An 18,474-nucleotide genomic window follows, 5' to 3' on the forward strand; every position below is an offset into this window, starting at 1 on the left:
GCAATGGACGGGTGACATGGATGGCAGGAAGGGGCTTGTTGGGAAATGAGCTCTGGAAATTGGGTTCTGTCTGACAGGATCTTGAGAAGGGGGAAAACATGATTTTCACTGTCAGCCCCGTCATTGTGCACACATCAGGTACTTACTGTGTTCCACGTGTGGCACTGGGTGTCTCTTATGTGTTATGTAATCCTCACAAAAACCTCCGAGGAAGACATTATTATCCCCCATTTTGGATATGAGGAATCTAGAGTCTAGAGAAATCGAGTCACCCCCTCTCCCCCAGTCATTCACCTAGGAAGTGGTGGAGTCAGGATTCAAATCCAGATACCATCTGACCCCACACACCAACCTTTTAAAATTACCCAGGCTTAACCATTAGAGGAGATGACACCAGCACGAAGATGGGAATTTCAGGGAGAGTTACTTTGAGAACCTTCAGTGGGTAGTCCGAGGTTCATCTGACAGCTCATCTTTATGATAGTCCTGTGGGGGAGCTGCATGTCGTATCAGTCCTTCAAATGGATGAGGGGCAGAATGAGTGAGGACATCAGCCTGGGTTCAGGGCAAGGTATCCTTTAAACCAGCTTAGGGAACATCGACTGTTCCCTCTTCCTCCCTGGGTGTTGCTACCCTGAGTGCTTAGCTCTGCCCCCACGTTCATTAAAATCAGTGCTGGGCTGCAAAAATCGTCAAGGTGCTCCCAACAATAAGATGTTCTGTTCCCACGTCTCCCTAGGCAGCCCTCTTCATGGTGACTTCTAGTTAGTCTCTTATTTCTGTTTGTCTCAATGACAGGAAACCCACCGGAGCCACAGAGGCCATTGATACCCCCCACTTCACCAGCCCTAAAGAGATTCTGGCCTTTGTGTGCTCCAAGCCTCCTGCCCTCTCCTGAGTCTGTCCCCATCCCACCAACTGCACGAGGTCCAGTTGAAATCCCACCTCCTCGATAAGATCTCACTTGCGTGCCACACTCAGAGACATGGCAATGGTAGCTCGAAGGCAGTCACTGTACGCAGAGTTGGCAAGCACTACAAATCAGGCCATCGTGATTGCGGTTTAGAGAGCTAGTTTACTAGCACATCACTACTCATCCCCAATGCTCCACCACCCATTCGACCCCAGCCATTTAATACCACACAGGCCATTTTTTCTTATCATGTGCCCACGCATGCCTCTCTACAGAGACTAGGGTCGTTGGATTCTTCGTAGCTCTGCAGCACCGTCATGGTCCCTTCTAAGTAGTAAACACTCTCGGGTATCTATCAGTGTTGTTCATTTCATCTCCGTGGGTGTACTTTTTTCTGTCCACTTGGTTGAATGTAAATCTTTTAAAGAGCGAATTGCCATTCATTATTTCATTTGTAAACCATTTATTCATACCAAGGAGCATTTACTGTGAGCCAGACTCTAGTTCAAAAGGCAGAATCCTTAATGGTAAACGCAATAGGAGGTCTCTGCCCACTGGAAGCTCACATTCTAGGGAGGAGAGACTGAAAGTAAACAAATAAACAAATTAATAAATAAATTAAACATTCTCTGATAGCAATAAAAGAATAACTTAGGGGCACCTGGGTGGCTCGGTTGATTAAGCATCTGACTTTTGATTTTGGCTCAGATCGCGATCTCGGGGTCATGGACTGGAGGCCCGTGTCGGGCTCCATGCTCAACGGAGATTCTGCTTGAGTTTCTCTCTCAGCCTCTCCCTCTCCCCACAAATAAATAAATAAATAAATAAATAAATAAATAAATAAATAAATAAATAAATCTTTTGAAAAAAAGAAAAAGAAAGAATAACCTAGAAAGATGGAATAGAGGAACTGGTTGGTACATAGTCTCAGATTGGGTGTATATTAGTTTCCTATTGCTGCTGTAACAAGTTATCACAAATTTTTTTAGCCCAAAACAATACAAATTTATTATCTTACGGTTTTGGAGGTCAGAAGTCTAAAATGGGTGGCAGGCCCGGGTTCCTTCTGGAGGATCTAGGGAAGAATCCATTTCTTACCTGTTGCAGCTTCTGAAGTGTGCTTGCTCTCCTCGGCTCCTGGCCCTGCATTTCTCTGACTTTTGCCTGTATTGTCACATCTCCTCTGACTCTATCTCTCTTGCCTCCTTCTTTTCCTTATAAAGACCCTCACCTGCCTGTATAATCCAGGATAATCTCCCCATCTTAAAATCCTTAACTTGGTCATATCTGGGAAGTCCCCTTTGCTATGTAAGGTAGATAATCACAGATTCCAGGGATAAGATGTAGACATCTTTAGGGAACATTAGTGTGCTTGCCAAAGGCAGCCCTCCTTGAGGAGGTAACATTTGAGATGATACTCAAGTAACTAAAGCATATGAGGGAAAAGTCTTCCAGGTAGAGAGAACAACTGCCTGCAAAGATCATGAGTCTGGCCTGAGCCTGGAGTTTCTGAGGAAGGTTCCAGCTCCCTGGAGTGAGCAACTCGAGGGAGGCCAGAGAGGTAGACAGCCGCCAGGGGCCTCAGCATCATGGGGACAAGAGTGGGAGAATGGATTTCATTCTGACTGGGATGGAGAGCTGGCGGAGGACTCAAGAGTTATATTTTTCACTGGGTTGATCCATATTTCAATGGAAACAACTTGTCCAGCAATTGTCTAAAGTGATGCTGGCCAGTAGAAATATAATCCAGTCCACATTTGTCACTTTAAATGTTCTGGTAGCCACATTTTAAAAAGTGAAAAGTAACAGGGAAAATTAATCTTACTGAGACATTTAATTAACCCCATACATCCAAAATATTATCATTACAACATGTAAAGAATTTAAAAAACATAATAATGAGATATTTTACCTTTTTTTTTTTAAGTATCATGTCTTCCACATCTGATGTGTGTTTTATACTTGAAGCACATCTCAGTTCTGACCAGCTGTATTTCGAGCGCAGTTGTGGTCTGTGGCAACCATTTTGGATGGTGCACATCCGGACACAGTCCTCAGAGCCCTGTGCAAAGTCTACTCAGGGAGTGTTTGAAAAGGCAATGAACAGTGGGGTGTCACAGAGAATGTGGGGCACATGTCACTGCCATTAGCCATTCCCAACTTCAGAGGCTCTGAGTAGGCCACAGGAAGTGAAGAATAGAATAGATTCTAGAAAGGATTGTGTCCCCTGGCGGGGGGCGGGGGCGGGTGCTGGTGGGGCTAGGTCCACTCTGAGTGGACTCTTGCCTGGCTGGAACCTCCAAGGAACACAGATCTCTCTCTATTCGATTGGTCTTTAAGTTCACCTCTTTGTCTACCCCTCATACCTTTAATCCTCTGAGGGAGTTTTGGCTGAAACCAGACTTTTCCCATTTCTTTATAGACAGGGCCATTTAATTCAACTCATTATACCAATATTACTGAAAACAAGGGCAGAGGTCAAGAACAGGAAAAATTCAATGAGGCGATGAGAGGGTATCGGTTGCTAGGGCAAGAACCGGATCTCAGGCACTCCCAAGCTATACCCATGCCCTCTTGTGCTCTCGCAGTGACCCTGTCCCTGATATTAACCACAAAAGTCTGCCCAAAAAGCTTAGTACAAAAAGAACACCATGTATATCCATTTAGATTTTTTACAGTGATATTAAATTAAAAGGGTTTATGAAACAGAAAATAAAGATCTGAATTAAAAATGTAGGTCATGGTGGTTACATAAAGGCCAGCTTATGAGAAGCTTATTCAACACTGCACAAGACAGTAAAAATAACAGCAACATTTATTAGAATATCCTATTTAGAGCCATTGATCTGTGCAACACAGCTTTCAGGAAAAGGGATGGCGCTGAGTTCCCTTCTGATGATGGATTCAGTGAGCAGGCACCTCGACCCTGACATCCAGGCTATGGGTACCAGCAGCACCATCAAAAGACGGTTTGGCCATTTTGACGCATAGGGACAAAAGCTCTCATGTGCAAGGACAAAGGTGCCTTCAGTGAGTACTTTGGGGCTTTAGAGCAGCAGTCAAATTACTAGTGGCTCTAATTAGCGTGCAGGCAATCTGGAACAATCTATATCTGCATTCCAAAAAGGGGTGGAATATTTCCCTGTGAAAACACATTAGTACAAGCCCTTCTTGGATGAGTTTTCCAAAATCGTAAGGACATGATGATGTGGGAGAGAAGCAGCTATGACAGAAACCTGTTGCCTTGAAAATCAGCGATCTTTACAATCAGCTGATTAACAGATATTTATGTAATACCTGTGAAGTGCTACAATCTGGAGGGACTTAAGCAGCAAAAGGTCCCTACTTTCCAGGGGCTTAAGACCTGGTGGGAGAAAAAATAACTGTGCAATAATTAATAGTAGTCCATGGCACCAATGTGGTCCATGGGGTCACGTTCTGGCCTGAGCATCAGTAGGTCTGAGTTCTGCCATTAACTTAGCCACTTTTGAATGCTAATACCTTCGGACTAGACATCACCTTGCAGAGGCAAGAGCTGCTAGGTCACCCAAGACCCATTTCCTTGGGACCTCTCTGGACCTCAGGATCTTCTAGAAATCAAGAGGGTTTGAATGGATTGGGCTGGTGGCAGTAAGAGTAAAAGCTCCGCAGAGTGAGGTCTAACTTTGTGCTCATGATTGTACTGTGTACTTTACATAAATTAACTAGGAGATAGGTTCTGGTTTTCCCAATTTATAGATGAGAAAACTGAGATTTAGTTTAAATAACTTACCCTGAGCCAAAGAGCACTGACTAACGCAGAACTGAGATTCAGTAGCAGGCCTTTGAGCCCGTAATGTTTGGAATCTAAATGCCCTGCAGCCCATGACAGCTGTCACCTTCCCTAGGCCTGGGACCTGAAGGAATCATGGGGAAGATGACTTGGGGGACTTACAGAGGTGAAAACTGATAGACGAGACCCTGTTGTGGTAAAACATGGACCAGGGATAAACAGAACTTCAGCAGGAGACAGCCCCCCATCATCTGTGGCTCAGAGGACTTGGACCCAACTGCCCCAAAATACCAGGGTACCGGAATTCCGTGCCTCTCTCTGGGATACACTGATCAGCCAGTGCTGGAGTCTCCGTTTGTGTTGATGCAGCACTGGCCCTTGACAAGACAGTCACACAGCAGGTGGAGTCACCAGAAAGGGATTTCAAGGCTGCTACATGAAAACAAGTCTCACCTTTTCAACCTTTTCGTTTTATACGAGCTCAGCCACAGGTGGAGGAGCTGTGAATTTCACTTTAGCCGTATGTGTAGTTGGGGCACACACACACACACACAGATTGGCACCCACAAAGTCTTCACTTTGAGACAAGGGTGGGTTCGGTTTCCTCCGCTTACACAACTGATGCCGCCCAGGGACACTTTGGTTTGGATGGCTCATGAGCCACAAACTGTTTCGTTATGTGTTGCCCAGTTACCTTGGCTTCCTGCACATTCTCGTGAGCAGATAGTTTATCTCCCCATCTCAGAGAATTGTTTCCCCAAGTAGCCCCTGAGTCCGTAGGTTTGATACCATCGAGGCAAGAAGGCATTAAACCACCCTTTTTGTAATTGTTTCAGTCGTCCCTTTTCATGTCTGCTTCATGAAAAGATGATGTGGTTAGATTTAAGCTGGGCCTTGCTGAGGGTATCATGTATGCCTGGGGTTACCCACACAGTCACGTGGCTCACCTTCTCCTGCAGCAGGGTGATCTTATCTTCCTTGCTGCACCTTGCCGGAGAGCGTCCAGCTCCTTCCAGCACACACATGTGCATTCACACGTGCGTGGAGGGTTGCTCATAGCAGCGGCTTGTAAGATGACACTTTACCATTCATCTGTAATGAGGCCTCGGCTCTACACTTAGAAAAGAAAACCTTTATGGGCTCTTCACTTGGGAATTCAGAGCAAGTTTTCCTTAAGCGGACCTATTTCTACTTAATTTAAGCTGGTACTCCTGTTTTTCCCTCTGCGGGCCGGGACCTGAGCTAGCTACTTAGGGTACAAAGATGAATATGACTGAGCCACTGTCCTTGAGAGATTTTCAGGGTAGCCATAGAGAGAAAACATGTTAACAAGTAGTGAGGATTCAACCCAGGAAGGGCCAAGGGGTGCCACAAATGTAGTTCTGAGGGAAGACAGATAAGGGGGACGAGGAGGGAAGGGCCCAGGGAGGCTGTGAAAAGGAACAGGCATTTAAAATCCATATTTAAAGTCAAATCCAAGTTTTCCATTTAAAGAGGGAAAAAATGAAAAAATACTCCCAGCAGAGGGGATAGCAAAAGAAATAATGAAGGTATGGACCAGGGGGCTCTGTTTAGTGTGGTGTGAGTGGGGCAGGTACCCAGGGGAGGCTGTAGAAAGGCAGGCTGACCCAGCCAGAGTAGGACTTTGTGCATTTTCCTGAGCTGTTTAGCACTTGGGAGAGCATCCTGGGATCTTTAGCTCGAAGCGCTTTTAGCACTTAGTGTCCTGAGATCTTTAACCTTAAGATTGAAACCCAACGAGTGCACCAGAGACCCCAGGAAAATCAGGAGGAGACCTTCCGGGACCTTGCCAAAACGAAGACCTTAGCCATCCCCAGACAGATAGGGCCGTGCCTGCGAGTCTCTCCCTGGTTCTGACTCAGCCTGTGGCTTTCCTTTCACAAGTGATTTAACCCTCCTGGTACCTGGCTTGCCATGGTCAGAGTGCGAATCTTCAAAGTGTTCTTGACTCCTGCTGACACCTTGAAAGACACACGGGAAGAACTGCTTTTATATCTCATGTGGCTCTTGGGAAGCCAATGGGCACTTACCCATGACAGGAGGGACAGTTGCTGGTTTGGTTGGTGGTGGTACAATGCTGCCAGGCGAGGGAAAGAGCTCTGTGCCTGGGAGACTTGGAACGCATGGTCCTTCCTGGGCTCTGCCTCTCTCAGGCTGCATGACCTTGGACAAGTACTTTCTACCCAGGTTCCTGCGGACTTATCTATAAAAGGAGGCACTGGCCTCCGTGGCTTCCTGCCTTGTCTGATTCTGCCTTCCCTCTTTAATTTTTAGGAACTCAGACCTGGTCTGTGGAAGAGACTGACCAGGAAGTGTTTCATCTTAATAAATTAGGGGGCTCTGGGAGTTTGGGGCCTTGGACAAGGGGAAAAAAATCACCCTGAGGCCCAGTGAGGATGCCCCTTCCTCCATCTCCTAGCAGCAAAACAGCCAGAGACAGAGGGGATCCGAACCCAGGGTCCTGCCCGAATAGTCCTTGGGTGTGGAGATCTGGAGCCCACACTCTGGCAATGGGGCTCCAGGAGCAAAGCAGCAGCAGCCGAGGCGGACGGAGGGACAGAGAGGTGGCTGTAGCTTATGCAGTTAAAGAAGCCTAACTCCACCACCGCTGCCCTCACCCAGCAAATGCTGTGGCCTGTTCCCACTGCCTGGCCACTCAGAGCCCCCCAGGCTGCGTGTCATGTCTATCACCGTGTTTTCTACTCTGAAGGCTGAGAATGTCCAGCTGATCTGCACTGAGGGCGCCTTAGGGCTCCTGTGCACTGGGTCCTCCATGGGGGCTCCGAGGGGGTGACCCACGGCCGCCCGGGGCCACGGTGGAGGGTGGAGCCCCGGGCGGCCTGGCCACAGCACAGGGCACCCATGCAAGCAGCAGAGGCAGTGGAGAGAGGTGGTCGTGAGCACTGGTTTTGGGGTCGTAAGGACCTGGGTTCAAGTGCTGGGTCCACTGCCTCACTGTGCAGCCTTCCGCTCTCACTTCATCTCTGCGGACCTTGGGTGTCACTTCCTCACCTAAGAAGGGCAAGTAATAGGAGTTCGTCCAACGCTCAGAAGAACAAACTCAGATAAAGTGCTCAGCGCTCTGCCTGATGTCTAGTAAGTGGCCCATAAATGGCAGCTTTAAAAAAATCTAGTATTATTAATGTCTAGAAAAGTCAGTTAGGGCCAGAATGTAGAGGCTCCTGTCTGCCAAGGCAAGGAATTTGGACTTTGTCCTGCAGCCCGTGGGCAGCCATTGACGGTCCTCCAGCAGGGAATGGCATTAAAGAAATTGGTATTTTGGGAAATCTCCACCTGTCATCAATTTGGGGGTGCATCGGAAGAAAGAAGGAATGTTGGCAAGGAGGCTCTGCTGGTGTCCAAGAGAAGTGGATGAGGGCCCAGGGAGGTAGCAGAGGGAATGGAATGGAAAAACAGAATCAAGAACTTTAAAAGGGAAGATGGCTAAGAAGGACGGGCTGGGCACTGGGCTGGGAGGCGGTAGAGGGAAATGAAGAAGAATGTCCCCAAGATGGCGTCGACCCACACTGGCCTGTGAGCTGTTCTCTGTCCGCAGGGCTAGGCGGTCACTGTTGACCCAGCCCCAAAACTGTGTTTTTTGGCACAATGGATTGGTTCAATGTTTGTATCCTGCTTTGTCCACAGAGAATTCGAGATGGTTTTATACCTGACAGAGTGTGTGGTTTCTACTTTCCTCATAAGGAAAGATGAACTGCAACAGTAATGACCAAAGGAAAGAGGAGATAGAAAATAGAGTAGCAGAGTGGTGGAGAGTGGAGAATGAGGGATGAAGTGACTGACAAAATGGGGAAGGGGGTGGGGGCGTTAGTCCCACCATATCAACTCTCGGCCTTGGAATTCAGATGCTATCATTTCCAACCCACCCCCTTTCTGAGGGAAGAATCCCTCCCGAAGGGGCAGAAAAACCAGGTTCTTTGACCTCTTTTCTAACTTCCAGAATAACAGTAGGGTATTTCTCAATGGTATTTTTAATCTTGCTTTTCTTTGTAATGGAAGAAGCCAGGGCAGGTGCCTCCTTCTCCAGAAGCAGTACAAGTCCCAGGAAAGGATGAGAGGTAGGGTGGGGGGAGGGAGGGAGAGCAAAAAAGTGCAACGGGAAGGGAGAGAGAGAGAGCCCATCGCCAGTAGGCACTGCCAGGTGACCTGCTGGTGGATGGCGGTGACGGCGGCTGCCACAGAACCATCCAGCTTGTGGCTTTGCTTCCTCTTTCTTTCTCTCTAGTAGCACAGAATCACTCAGCCCTAGATTCCTCAGAGTTTCAGAACCCAAGAGGTCTGTGAGGGCATCTTGCAATGCCTGTGGCCCCTGAGAACGTTCACAGCTGCCGCAGGGTGTTTGGAGTCTCTGGGCCAGTGTTCTGTCCGCAGCCAGGGTCGGCTGCTGGGTAGCACGGGGAGAGAACAAGAAAAGGTTGTTTCCTGCAGGTCTCTGCTTGAAAATGCTAACGGAGAGTCACTCAACACTTGGTAAGTGCAGTGAACGTTTTTATTCTCGATGCCCAAATTTCTCTGGCTTCCGTAAGGTATTGTTATCGAGGAAGAAGGTGGTATTATCGCCACCCTCCCTCCCCGTGTGGTGTGACAGCACAGAGATAATTATCTCTACACCTAAGTCTATGTTGCTTTTTTTGGGGTAACAGCTTTCAAAAAACCATCATCTCGCTCCAGCTGGTCAGGCTTCAAGGGCAGTTACCACAGAGCGAAAAGGCAGGATGCTTTGTCAGGCAGGCTGCAGGCCATGGAGGCAGGCTTTGGGAGATAGTGAACGCATCCTCTCTTGGTCACAGATCAGAATCTAGACCCACCTGTTCCTGGGACATGGAGAGAGAGGGGCCGGGTGGGAAGTGTGCTGGTTAACCCGGAGCTCCTTCCCTTCTCTCCGCTGCCAGTCTGGCAATGGCTGGACACGTGCAGGGTCCCTTTAGGGAGAAGAAAACAGCTTAGCAAACATCTAGCTGTCATGATTTTTCTAATGGGAACCCTGAGGCTGCACTAACTTTCCCAAGGTCAAACCCCACTGCAGCTTAGAGCTATAACAGGATTCAAGGTGTCATGGCTCTGAATTCAGTGTTCAGAGACGTCTTGGGTAAGTGCAGAAGAGCCTGGCTTTGCAGCCCAATGGCCCTGGACCACATCCAGCCTGTGGACCTGGGAGATTTTGTCTTCACCCAGCCCCATGCCAGGTCCTCAGTGCTCCGCGGGGATGCTGCAGAGCCCTCTGGGACAGATGCTGAGGACTTCTAGATGAGAGGACAGGACACTTGGAGCCAGGGAGCCGCAGAGATAGGCATCTCCTCCTTCCCACAGTGAGGCTGCCGAAAGAAAGCAAGCCCCCATTTAATGGCACTAGTTGGCAACATCAAGCCGCAGCGAGCACGGCTTACCCTGGAAGCAGTTCTCGCTGCTGCTGCAGACTCAGGCCTTCCTCTTCCTACCGGGAGCCATCTCAGGGCCAGCTCTACGTGCTCAGCCCCCTTCCCACTGTCACCGCTCACATCCCTTGGATGGCCTCCCTGCAGCGAGGACTTGCCTGCCCGACCCCGCCCCAGCCTGGCAGCCACAACAGATTCTGAGTTCGTCTTCTTCCAGTCCCGGAATCGTCCTTCTTTATTTCCATTATAAAATGCTTTCATTTAATCAGGCAAGCAGCAAAAATGTCAGAGTGCCTCCTGGATGCCAGCGTCTGTATAAGCCACAGCCAGGGATACAGATTCATACGTGGCCATCTCTGTATGGGATTTTTTCCCTCCTGCACTTCTAGTACTTCTAAGAGGACAGGGTCGCTTTGTCTACAGCACGAAGGGGGCATCCTTTGCCTTGTATGCTAGGGAGCTATGCTCCCACAAGGTCCAGTCTCATGGAGTACCATGCATGGTGCTCCCTGCAATTGCGAAGTCTCTGTACAGACCCACAGTCCTCTCTGCCACATGTACTGTGCAAGTGTGTGAGGATGTCATACGGTGGGTAAATGTACCATCTCCAAAGTCCGGCACATCAGAGTCAGATTTGGGCTCCACCATCTATCAGCTGTGTGGCTCTGGGTCAGTTAACCTCTCTGAGCGCCCAGTGAGATAATCATTGTATTTATTTTTAAGGTGGTGTGATAAATTAAATAAAAATATGAATAGATGTTTCAGTGAGGCACCTAAAGGGCCAATATATATTAGTGATTATTAGTATCATTATCATTAATATAATATTTCGCAGTCTTACTGTCGTCATGTTCATCCAAGGTAGGCAGACTGTGCTGACAATGTCCAACAACATAAGCACTTACTTAAACATGTGCCAGATGAATGTTTTCAGGGGTGATCAGGTGGGGATCCAGATGCTCTCTTGCAAGAAAAAGAAGAAAACTCTCTGGGGAAACTGAATTAGAACCAGAAGACACTGAGCTTTTTAATGTGGTTTTGGTTAAATCGTGTTCTCTGGGAACTGAAAGCTGAGAGGGAAATCTTGACCTGGCCACACTTTTGACACCTACAGGCATGAGGCTGTTGTATCTGGCGTGGGTGGGATTATTTATGAACAGACTGCTGCCCCCCCCCATCCACTTGCCCCCCTCCCCCCCCACAATGCTTCTCTTCTAAATGAAAGCTCCAGAAGGACAGGCTTTAGGTCTGTAGTCTTTAGGCCAGATTTCATCCTGCAAGGTGCAGGATGTCTCCATGACCAACACGGGGCACTCGTCAGCCAGGCCGTGAGACCTGCTGGCTTTCTGCTTGGACAGAGTACCCTGGTTGGTGGGGCAGTGCCAAGGTGTTCCCTCTTTCCCATGCCAGACATCTGGATGTTTAGAAACAGCTGGATAGCTGTCTCATTTTTTTCATGATGTTCCAGATGCTTGGTGCTGTGTAGTTACATCCAGGGCAAAGTCACCCACCCAGACCCTGTCTTGGTCAGCCTGTGTTCAGTGTTAAAGGCAGGGTGAAGGTCCAGGACTCTAAAGGCCAAGCCAGGCTTACATCAACAGGTAGGGATCCAGCCTGAGCTGATGGGAAATGAAAATTGCACCTGTGTTCTAGGGTTGCTGGTAGATGACTCAAACAGCGGCTGTGGTATCAGGGGAACATGCTCCAGGGAGATAGATGACATCAGAGGAGACAGCAGGGTAGCAAACCCAGATTATCCCACAGCCTGTGAAGGCTCAAGCAGATCTCAAGGAGCAACATAAGCAGTAAGAACAGAATCTTTATTCAGAGAAGAGCTGGGAAGCCAAATCTTGAAAAATTGAGAGGGTCAGCTATGTTCCATCTCACGTTGTATGGCCTAGGTTTTTTTGTTGTTCATAAGGTCCCTTCCGGAGCATTCATAGACATTTCCTCTGCCAACCCCTGTGCTAGGGACCAAGGACACAAAGATGAGGGAGATATCCCCATCCTTCGGGATGTATCTTTGTATGCCTGCATACAAAGTGAACAGCCAGTCGCTTCCAGAGGTTTCCAGATATCCCACTTTTGGGGATCATGAGAGGAAACCATCAGATGCTAATTTGTCTGGTAGGGCCCTCTGTGATTTCAAAGCTCATATATACAATGAAGGCTGTACTTTCAGTTAGCTCTTTAGAGGAGTTCCTAACTCTGTGGCCAACAAAGAAACCAAGGTCAAGGTTACAGGCCAGCATGAGATAGGACTTAGAGTGGGTGCATCTCTGCACTCCAGACAGGCTCCCCATGGAAGACAGGGAGTGAGGTCACTGTCTTCTTGCTTTGTTTTCCACTTGTTAAACTTGTAGTGCCTGCTACCAAGCCTGCGTTGACGTGTACTAGGAGGGATGGGGCTGGCAGAGTGCAGTGCCCATTGACTGACATCCGTGCGTCCTCGCTGTAGGTAATTAATAGAGCCCCACCTGGAGAGCAGCTCGTGTTAACCAAGCTTCATCCCATATCTGGAATCACCTCAACCAGGCAAGCTTCATTTTTTATTCCCCCAGTCACTTCATTTTCCTATTTCCATGCATTGACCAACAAATAGAAAATATAGGATAGAAAAAGAACAGGAAAGACACAGTTTTTGTGACACTAATTGAAGCTGGAAAGGTAAGATCGCTGGGCCAGCATTCAACCATGAGAAATATACCTACTGATGGACATATGAAAAGAGATTGGTGTAATAGGTAAATAAGTGATTAAGCAACACCCTAGGTATTGAACTGTGCCTTAAATACCACAGAACTTGACAGCCCTTTAGACAAAAATAGCTAAGTAGCAGGGAGGCTGTTGGCTTTTAAACTGATTGCAAGTTTTCGTTTCAGTGCCAATTTTTGGAGGTGAAAAAGGATCAATGATTTTTTTTCCTAGGTTGTATCTGAGGATAGTAAACGGAACCAGAGCACCATAGTGATTAAAGAGACAGTTCGAGTTTAAAGTGTAAGGAAGCTACTGAGGAATTTGTGGAAGGAAGTAAGAGTCAAAAGACCTGGGATTAGGTACACCCATCATCACCTCTCTGACCCTCAGGCTCTTCATCTGCCGGCTGGTGGTGGGGGTCTAGGGGGAGTGGGAAACAGTCATCACAGAGAGTCATCTACAGGTTGCCGTAACAATTGTGTATGGAAATCGTTTTGTTATGTGAAGTGTGATGGATACAGGTTGTTTTATTGGTGTCTTAGCTTGCGGAAAAGACTTCACTTTCCGGTATGTCTCAGGTCCCTGGAGGGTCATTCAAAGAACTGATGGTCTTTCTGCAGGTTATGTTTTTGAAACTTTCTTTGGCCCACACAGTTTTTGCTTACCCTCTCCACTTTACAAACGTCAGAAAGATTATATGATTGACTGATAGAATACCAGCAACCCAGAGAGATATTGTACCACGGCCCAGGGCTATACTTTCCATTTTTATCAAAATTCTTATTAACTCATAGCCCAAGAGCTTTTAAGCCAAGCCTGATCTCCTTTAGGGCCCCTTGATTTGATCAGAGCAATTTGTGTGCAGTGTTCTGGTCCCGCTTTGTGGAAAGGCAGCAAGACAGAAGCCAAAGAAAGTTCTTCTGAGGATAGTGGGGTCCTCTTTCCCTCCCAAACTCCCTTGCTTTAGAACCCGGGCCACGTAGACACATTTGAGGTCTACAATGACAAGTCCACTTCCTGAGTTGAAGGCCTTCCACCCCTTTGAAATTCCACATCTCTCTAGGAAAAATAATTATCAGTCCTTTGTTGCTCAGTGGTGCCTAGTTTATTGAATCCTATTCTGAATACAAGGATAGCGATTTGGGGGGAAACTATCCTGCAAGGATAAGGGTCCTGAGGGAAAATACACCATCATGAGGTGCAAGGGGAAAGGGGGAATGAGAAGGGGACCTCGCTGCATGGGGCTAGCTGCTAGCCTCGTTGAGCAGGCGGTCTGCCACTATCTGGTGTGAACAAAATGGCTCGCTCTCAGCAAATGCACAGTTGCTCTCGCTACATGTGTGATCGGATCAGGTGCATTGTCTGAGCTATTGGGTAAAGCTGCGTCTCTGTTCTTCCCCCATGGGCTTCGTGGCGGTTTTTATCCTTCAATTGGTGTTTGCTTAAGTGGTCTCCCTGAATTACTCACATTTATCCTTCCATTAATAGGTAGTCTTAAACTTAATGTCATCACCTTGGTAATCTGCTAAGCTATAGAGCTGAAAATAGCAACTCTCTTAGCAGCTTGCTGAGTAGAAGCCATTTCTTTCCTGACATAAAATGTATCTGGAACCTTTCTTATTTTTCCTCACGTTCACGTTGAGGTACAGAACACGCAGTGTTGAGGCTGAGAAGGGCTATGCCTCTGGTCATAGAAACCAACCTCCTATCTCCAGCATTGTTGACTTCAGTTTTACTGCCAAGAATTAATTGGTGATGTGGCTCTGAAAAGCCACTCAGGAATGAAAACCTGTGTCCAAGGCTTCATTTTGTTATCTGTCTGGTATTTTGTACCTTCTTTGTATATGAAGGAGTAGACGTCCAGGCAGAGCCTTCTTCTTTCAATTTCATAATGTTTAAGGAACTGTTTTTACCTCTTCTTTCTCTCCTTTATTTATTCTACAAAGATTCACAGAGCTGTCCTTCACTGGGTCCCTGGCCCAGTGGTAAGCCTGCTAGGAATAGCTGGTGAAAAGTAGGGAGGGGACCAATTCTCAAGAACAGTTAGCATCGTTACGGTGCGCAGTGGCTGATGAAGTATCCCCATAATATCTAATCTCACAACAGCACAGGGCAGGAGGCAGAGGAGGGATTATAGTCACTGCCACTTTATAAATGCTGAAATTCAGACTCGAGCCCAAATCTGCTAAACCCCTGAGCCACGTTCCAGCGACCACACTGCCTCCCCGGATCTTAGACTCTTTCCAAGGGATGAGACTTAGACATGTAATAAGACAAATGACTATATAAAGAAGTCTGTGATTAAATGTCAAATGCATGGCCAAGACAGGTGTTGCCAGATTGCAGAAAGGACAAAATCATGGTAGCCAAAAAACCATGGTAGTAAAAGAAATGGGGCTTGATGGGTTAGGTTAGCTGGAGAGAAAGAAGAGAACAAGATAGAAGCTGATTTCTCTTTCACGTAAAAGTCTTGAGTGGTTGTGGCCCCTTGTGCTACAGGAAGTCGGCGTGGACCTGCGCTTCCTCGGCCATTCCTGGGCTTTCCCTTCACCTGCGTGCCCAAGATGGCTCACCATTTTGTCCATATTCCAGGAAATAGACTGAAGAGAGAGGTGGGGGACAGATAATGACCCAACATCCCACTTTTGCCCCGAAGTAGGGGATTTTCTAGGACATGAGACTTTCAATGCTAAGATCAGGAAAGTCCCTGGCAAACAAGTGGCGGGGGGGGGGCGGTATCACGCTAGTTCTAGAACCCCACCTAAATGTTGTATGCCTCCCTTGTACTTACATCCCATTTGCTGGGACTTACTCACATGGCCACACCTGGCTGCAAGTGAGGCTAGGAAAGAAATCATCTTTATTCTGGGTGGCCATGTGCCCCGCTGAAGGCTTCCTGTGAAGAAGGGGGTATAGCTATTGGGCCGTAACTGGCTATCTCTGCCATAACACAGAACTATTTTTGTTGATAGAATGGTGTTCACAAAAGTTAGCAAGCATTTGTGTGAGTGCTGGTGCTGTGTCAGTGATCATAGCTCTGCAAATACTGACCCAGAAAGTCAGACTGTGTGCTCCGTGTACCACCTGCCATATTAGCTGCAAATCCACCCTTTTCCCAACCTACTGCCCCCCGTGCCATCCAGCCTTGTCCTGGCTGTGCTGGGTGAGTTTTCCATACAAAACCCTCCTAATTAGAGTTTCACATTCACCTCATCAAAACAGTCCAGCTTCATTTGAGGAAAACAAGACTGGATTGCTGTAGGAAGGGAGCCAAGGAGTGCAAGAGGATATGGCCATGTTTGGAAACCAGTTGTTCAACAGAAGAGAGCCCAGGACACCACTTATTGAACATTTCCCAGTCTGGTAAAGACCCTTCATCACCTCCTCTATCATCCTAGCCTCACGGGTATTCCCTGTCTCCACACTGATGATACAGGCGTGTGATCATGTGTCGACTTTGAATTATTGTTTCTCTTCTTGATGGCCTAAGATCATTTTTTTTTTCTTAAGCAAAATCACTTTACTGCAGGGAATTAATAGATCTCTGTTCCTAAATTGAGGCGTGGTCCCTCATGCCCAAGTAAATCTCCAGTGTTTTGTGAATCGACGAGACTTCTGCCATGTGTTTCTCATCACACTCTAATGCCTGTTTTCTTGTGTACCCTGGAGCTTCCAACTTTAAGAGAATAAACATTCCAAAGGCATTAGCATGCTTGTATGAATTAGTAACTCTGAGGAGGGAAAAGCTGAAATGAGATCCAGCCATATTTGCAACAGCTTTACTTGCCTGGAAGTATTTATTTGTCATTTTGTAAAGGTTTTCAGTCAGCATCAGCCACTGTGATGGTTACAGAAGCCTGGGAACAATTTTGATTGTGCAGTGATTCAGGGAGTTATTAAGGACAATAAATCTGCATTAGTTAAGAATTGAAGAGCTATAATGTAATATTATGCAGCCATTAAGTGTAACATTTTCAAAGAATATTTAATGGTGTGGTAAAATGCTCATGATGTAATGTTACATGGAAGAATCAAGATCTCATACCGCGTATGCAGCATGTTTCCAACTTCCTGAATTTTTATGTATAGAAAAAAAGACTAGAAGGAAATTCTCCAGAGTGTTCATGGTATTGGCGAAATTATGGACAATTGGTTTTGTCCTTAAAGCCATGTAACTTTTCCACATTTTTTAAACAAACAACTCTTCCCTCTATTTTAATGCAAATACCTGTTACACTTATAATTATAGAAAGTTATTTATTATTAGAAGAACAAAGACAAAAATGCCCTTTTCTGAATATGTGATTATATTGATGAAAGTAGACAGTTTTCTGCCAAAGTCCACGAAGAGTGCCCTTGAAAGGGCTCTAACACAGTCACGTGCTCGGTGGGATAGCTTCACATTTGTGTGTTTGTTCATTGTTGATGCATTTGTTCCAGGCACAGTGCTAAACTGGCTAAGGCCTGGGTCTCCACCTTCAGAAGCCTGCAGTACCGTCGGAAGACCTTAGTAAGGCAATATGTTTGTTGTCTTACAAAGTTGTGAATAGCGTATGTGTTTACTGAATGAATTAACCGATGGATCAGTCCGTGGATGAAGAGAAGCAAGAGTTGGTCACCAGTGATGACCCTTCCTTCAGGAGTTTTCTGGCGCCCTGGGAGATTTCTCCCGTCTCCTTCTGGGAATCTCAAGTATCTGCGCCCTACCCTTTCAGTTGATTGCTTCATAAAATGACAAAGGCAAATGGAAGAACTGACAAGCTCTTTCCATGTGTTGTCCTGGCGAGGTTATACTGATTAGGGAATGGATGACTCTGGAAGGAGTCAGAGTTGGAGGCCTCCAGATGTGCAGAATTTCTCCCTAGTTAGTACAGGGTTCCTATGGGACAAGAACTCAAGCTAGAGGCATGGACAGACCACTATTTGGGGGCAGAATTGTACCCTGTGGGAGATAGAAAAGGCCCTCTTCCCCCCCCCCCGCGTCCCCCACCCCCATCACTGATGGAGTAACTGAGGACAGAGGTCTTTCACTCCAGTGAGAGAGTTTAACAGGTCCATGCCCCAGGGAATGGGGACCCCCTGAATTCTAGTAGCCCTAAGGTATAAAGAAATGCCAAAGGAGACTAACACTTCCTGCTGTAAAACTCCCTGGGGCATAGCCTGTCTCCAGATTGGCGAGAATCCAGGTGAGCAGAGGGGAGGCCCGAACCAGGTTGGGCCTCAGAAAAGACATCTCCTCCCTAGAAGAGTCTTACTAAATGCTCTCTCTGACAGTCTCTCTCACTCTCTGGGACACACCACCTCCCCCTAGTGGGGCTTAAGTCTGTGGGGAGGAGGACTCCTAATATCTTTTTTGCGGGACTCCTGGAAATCCTTAAATGATCTAAGTAAATGAGTAACTCTTTGGATATGGCAAGATGAAAGTAAATGAGCTGCCCTGAGCCCATAATGAATGCAAATGCATTCTGCACCTTCATGCAGGTTTGAGAGAGACTAGCAGAACTACTGGTGGTGAGACGTCTGAACATGAGAGAGACTCAAAATCAATGGGAATCTGGAAGAAGAGAGGGAAGGAAAATGCAAAGTGGTAGTCCTTGGAGAAGCCATTAGCCAAGACTTGGCTTTTATTACTTTCTTCCTAAGAAATACCCTGGGTGGTTTCTCCCCAGTGCCTCCCT

General features: G+C 47.1%; 1 protein-coding gene across 2 annotated transcripts in view; it reads left to right on the top strand.

Annotated features, from left to right (window-relative positions):
• The window catches only part of RORA (RAR related orphan receptor A), a 702,106-nt gene that overhangs the window by 357,375 nt on the left and 326,257 nt on the right, over positions 1 to 18,474 (top strand). The window contains exon 1 of one of the 2 annotated variants that reach the window (XM_034660894.1): positions 8,936 to 9,194. The exons of the other annotated variant lie outside the window; for it this stretch is intronic. Within the exon in view, the coding sequence (XP_034516785.1) occupies positions 9,167 to 9,194 (28 nt within the window). The 5' untranslated portion in view covers positions 8,936 to 9,166. Of the gene's footprint in view, positions 1 to 8,935; positions 9,195 to 18,474 lie in introns of those variants that run through there. 2 annotated transcript variants of the gene reach the window in all.

This window comes from Ailuropoda melanoleuca, chromosome 5, assembly GCF_002007445.2.
Source record: "Ailuropoda melanoleuca isolate Jingjing chromosome 5, ASM200744v2, whole genome shotgun sequence".
In the NCBI taxonomy this organism is placed as follows: domain Eukaryota; kingdom Metazoa; phylum Chordata; class Mammalia; order Carnivora; family Ursidae; genus Ailuropoda; species Ailuropoda melanoleuca.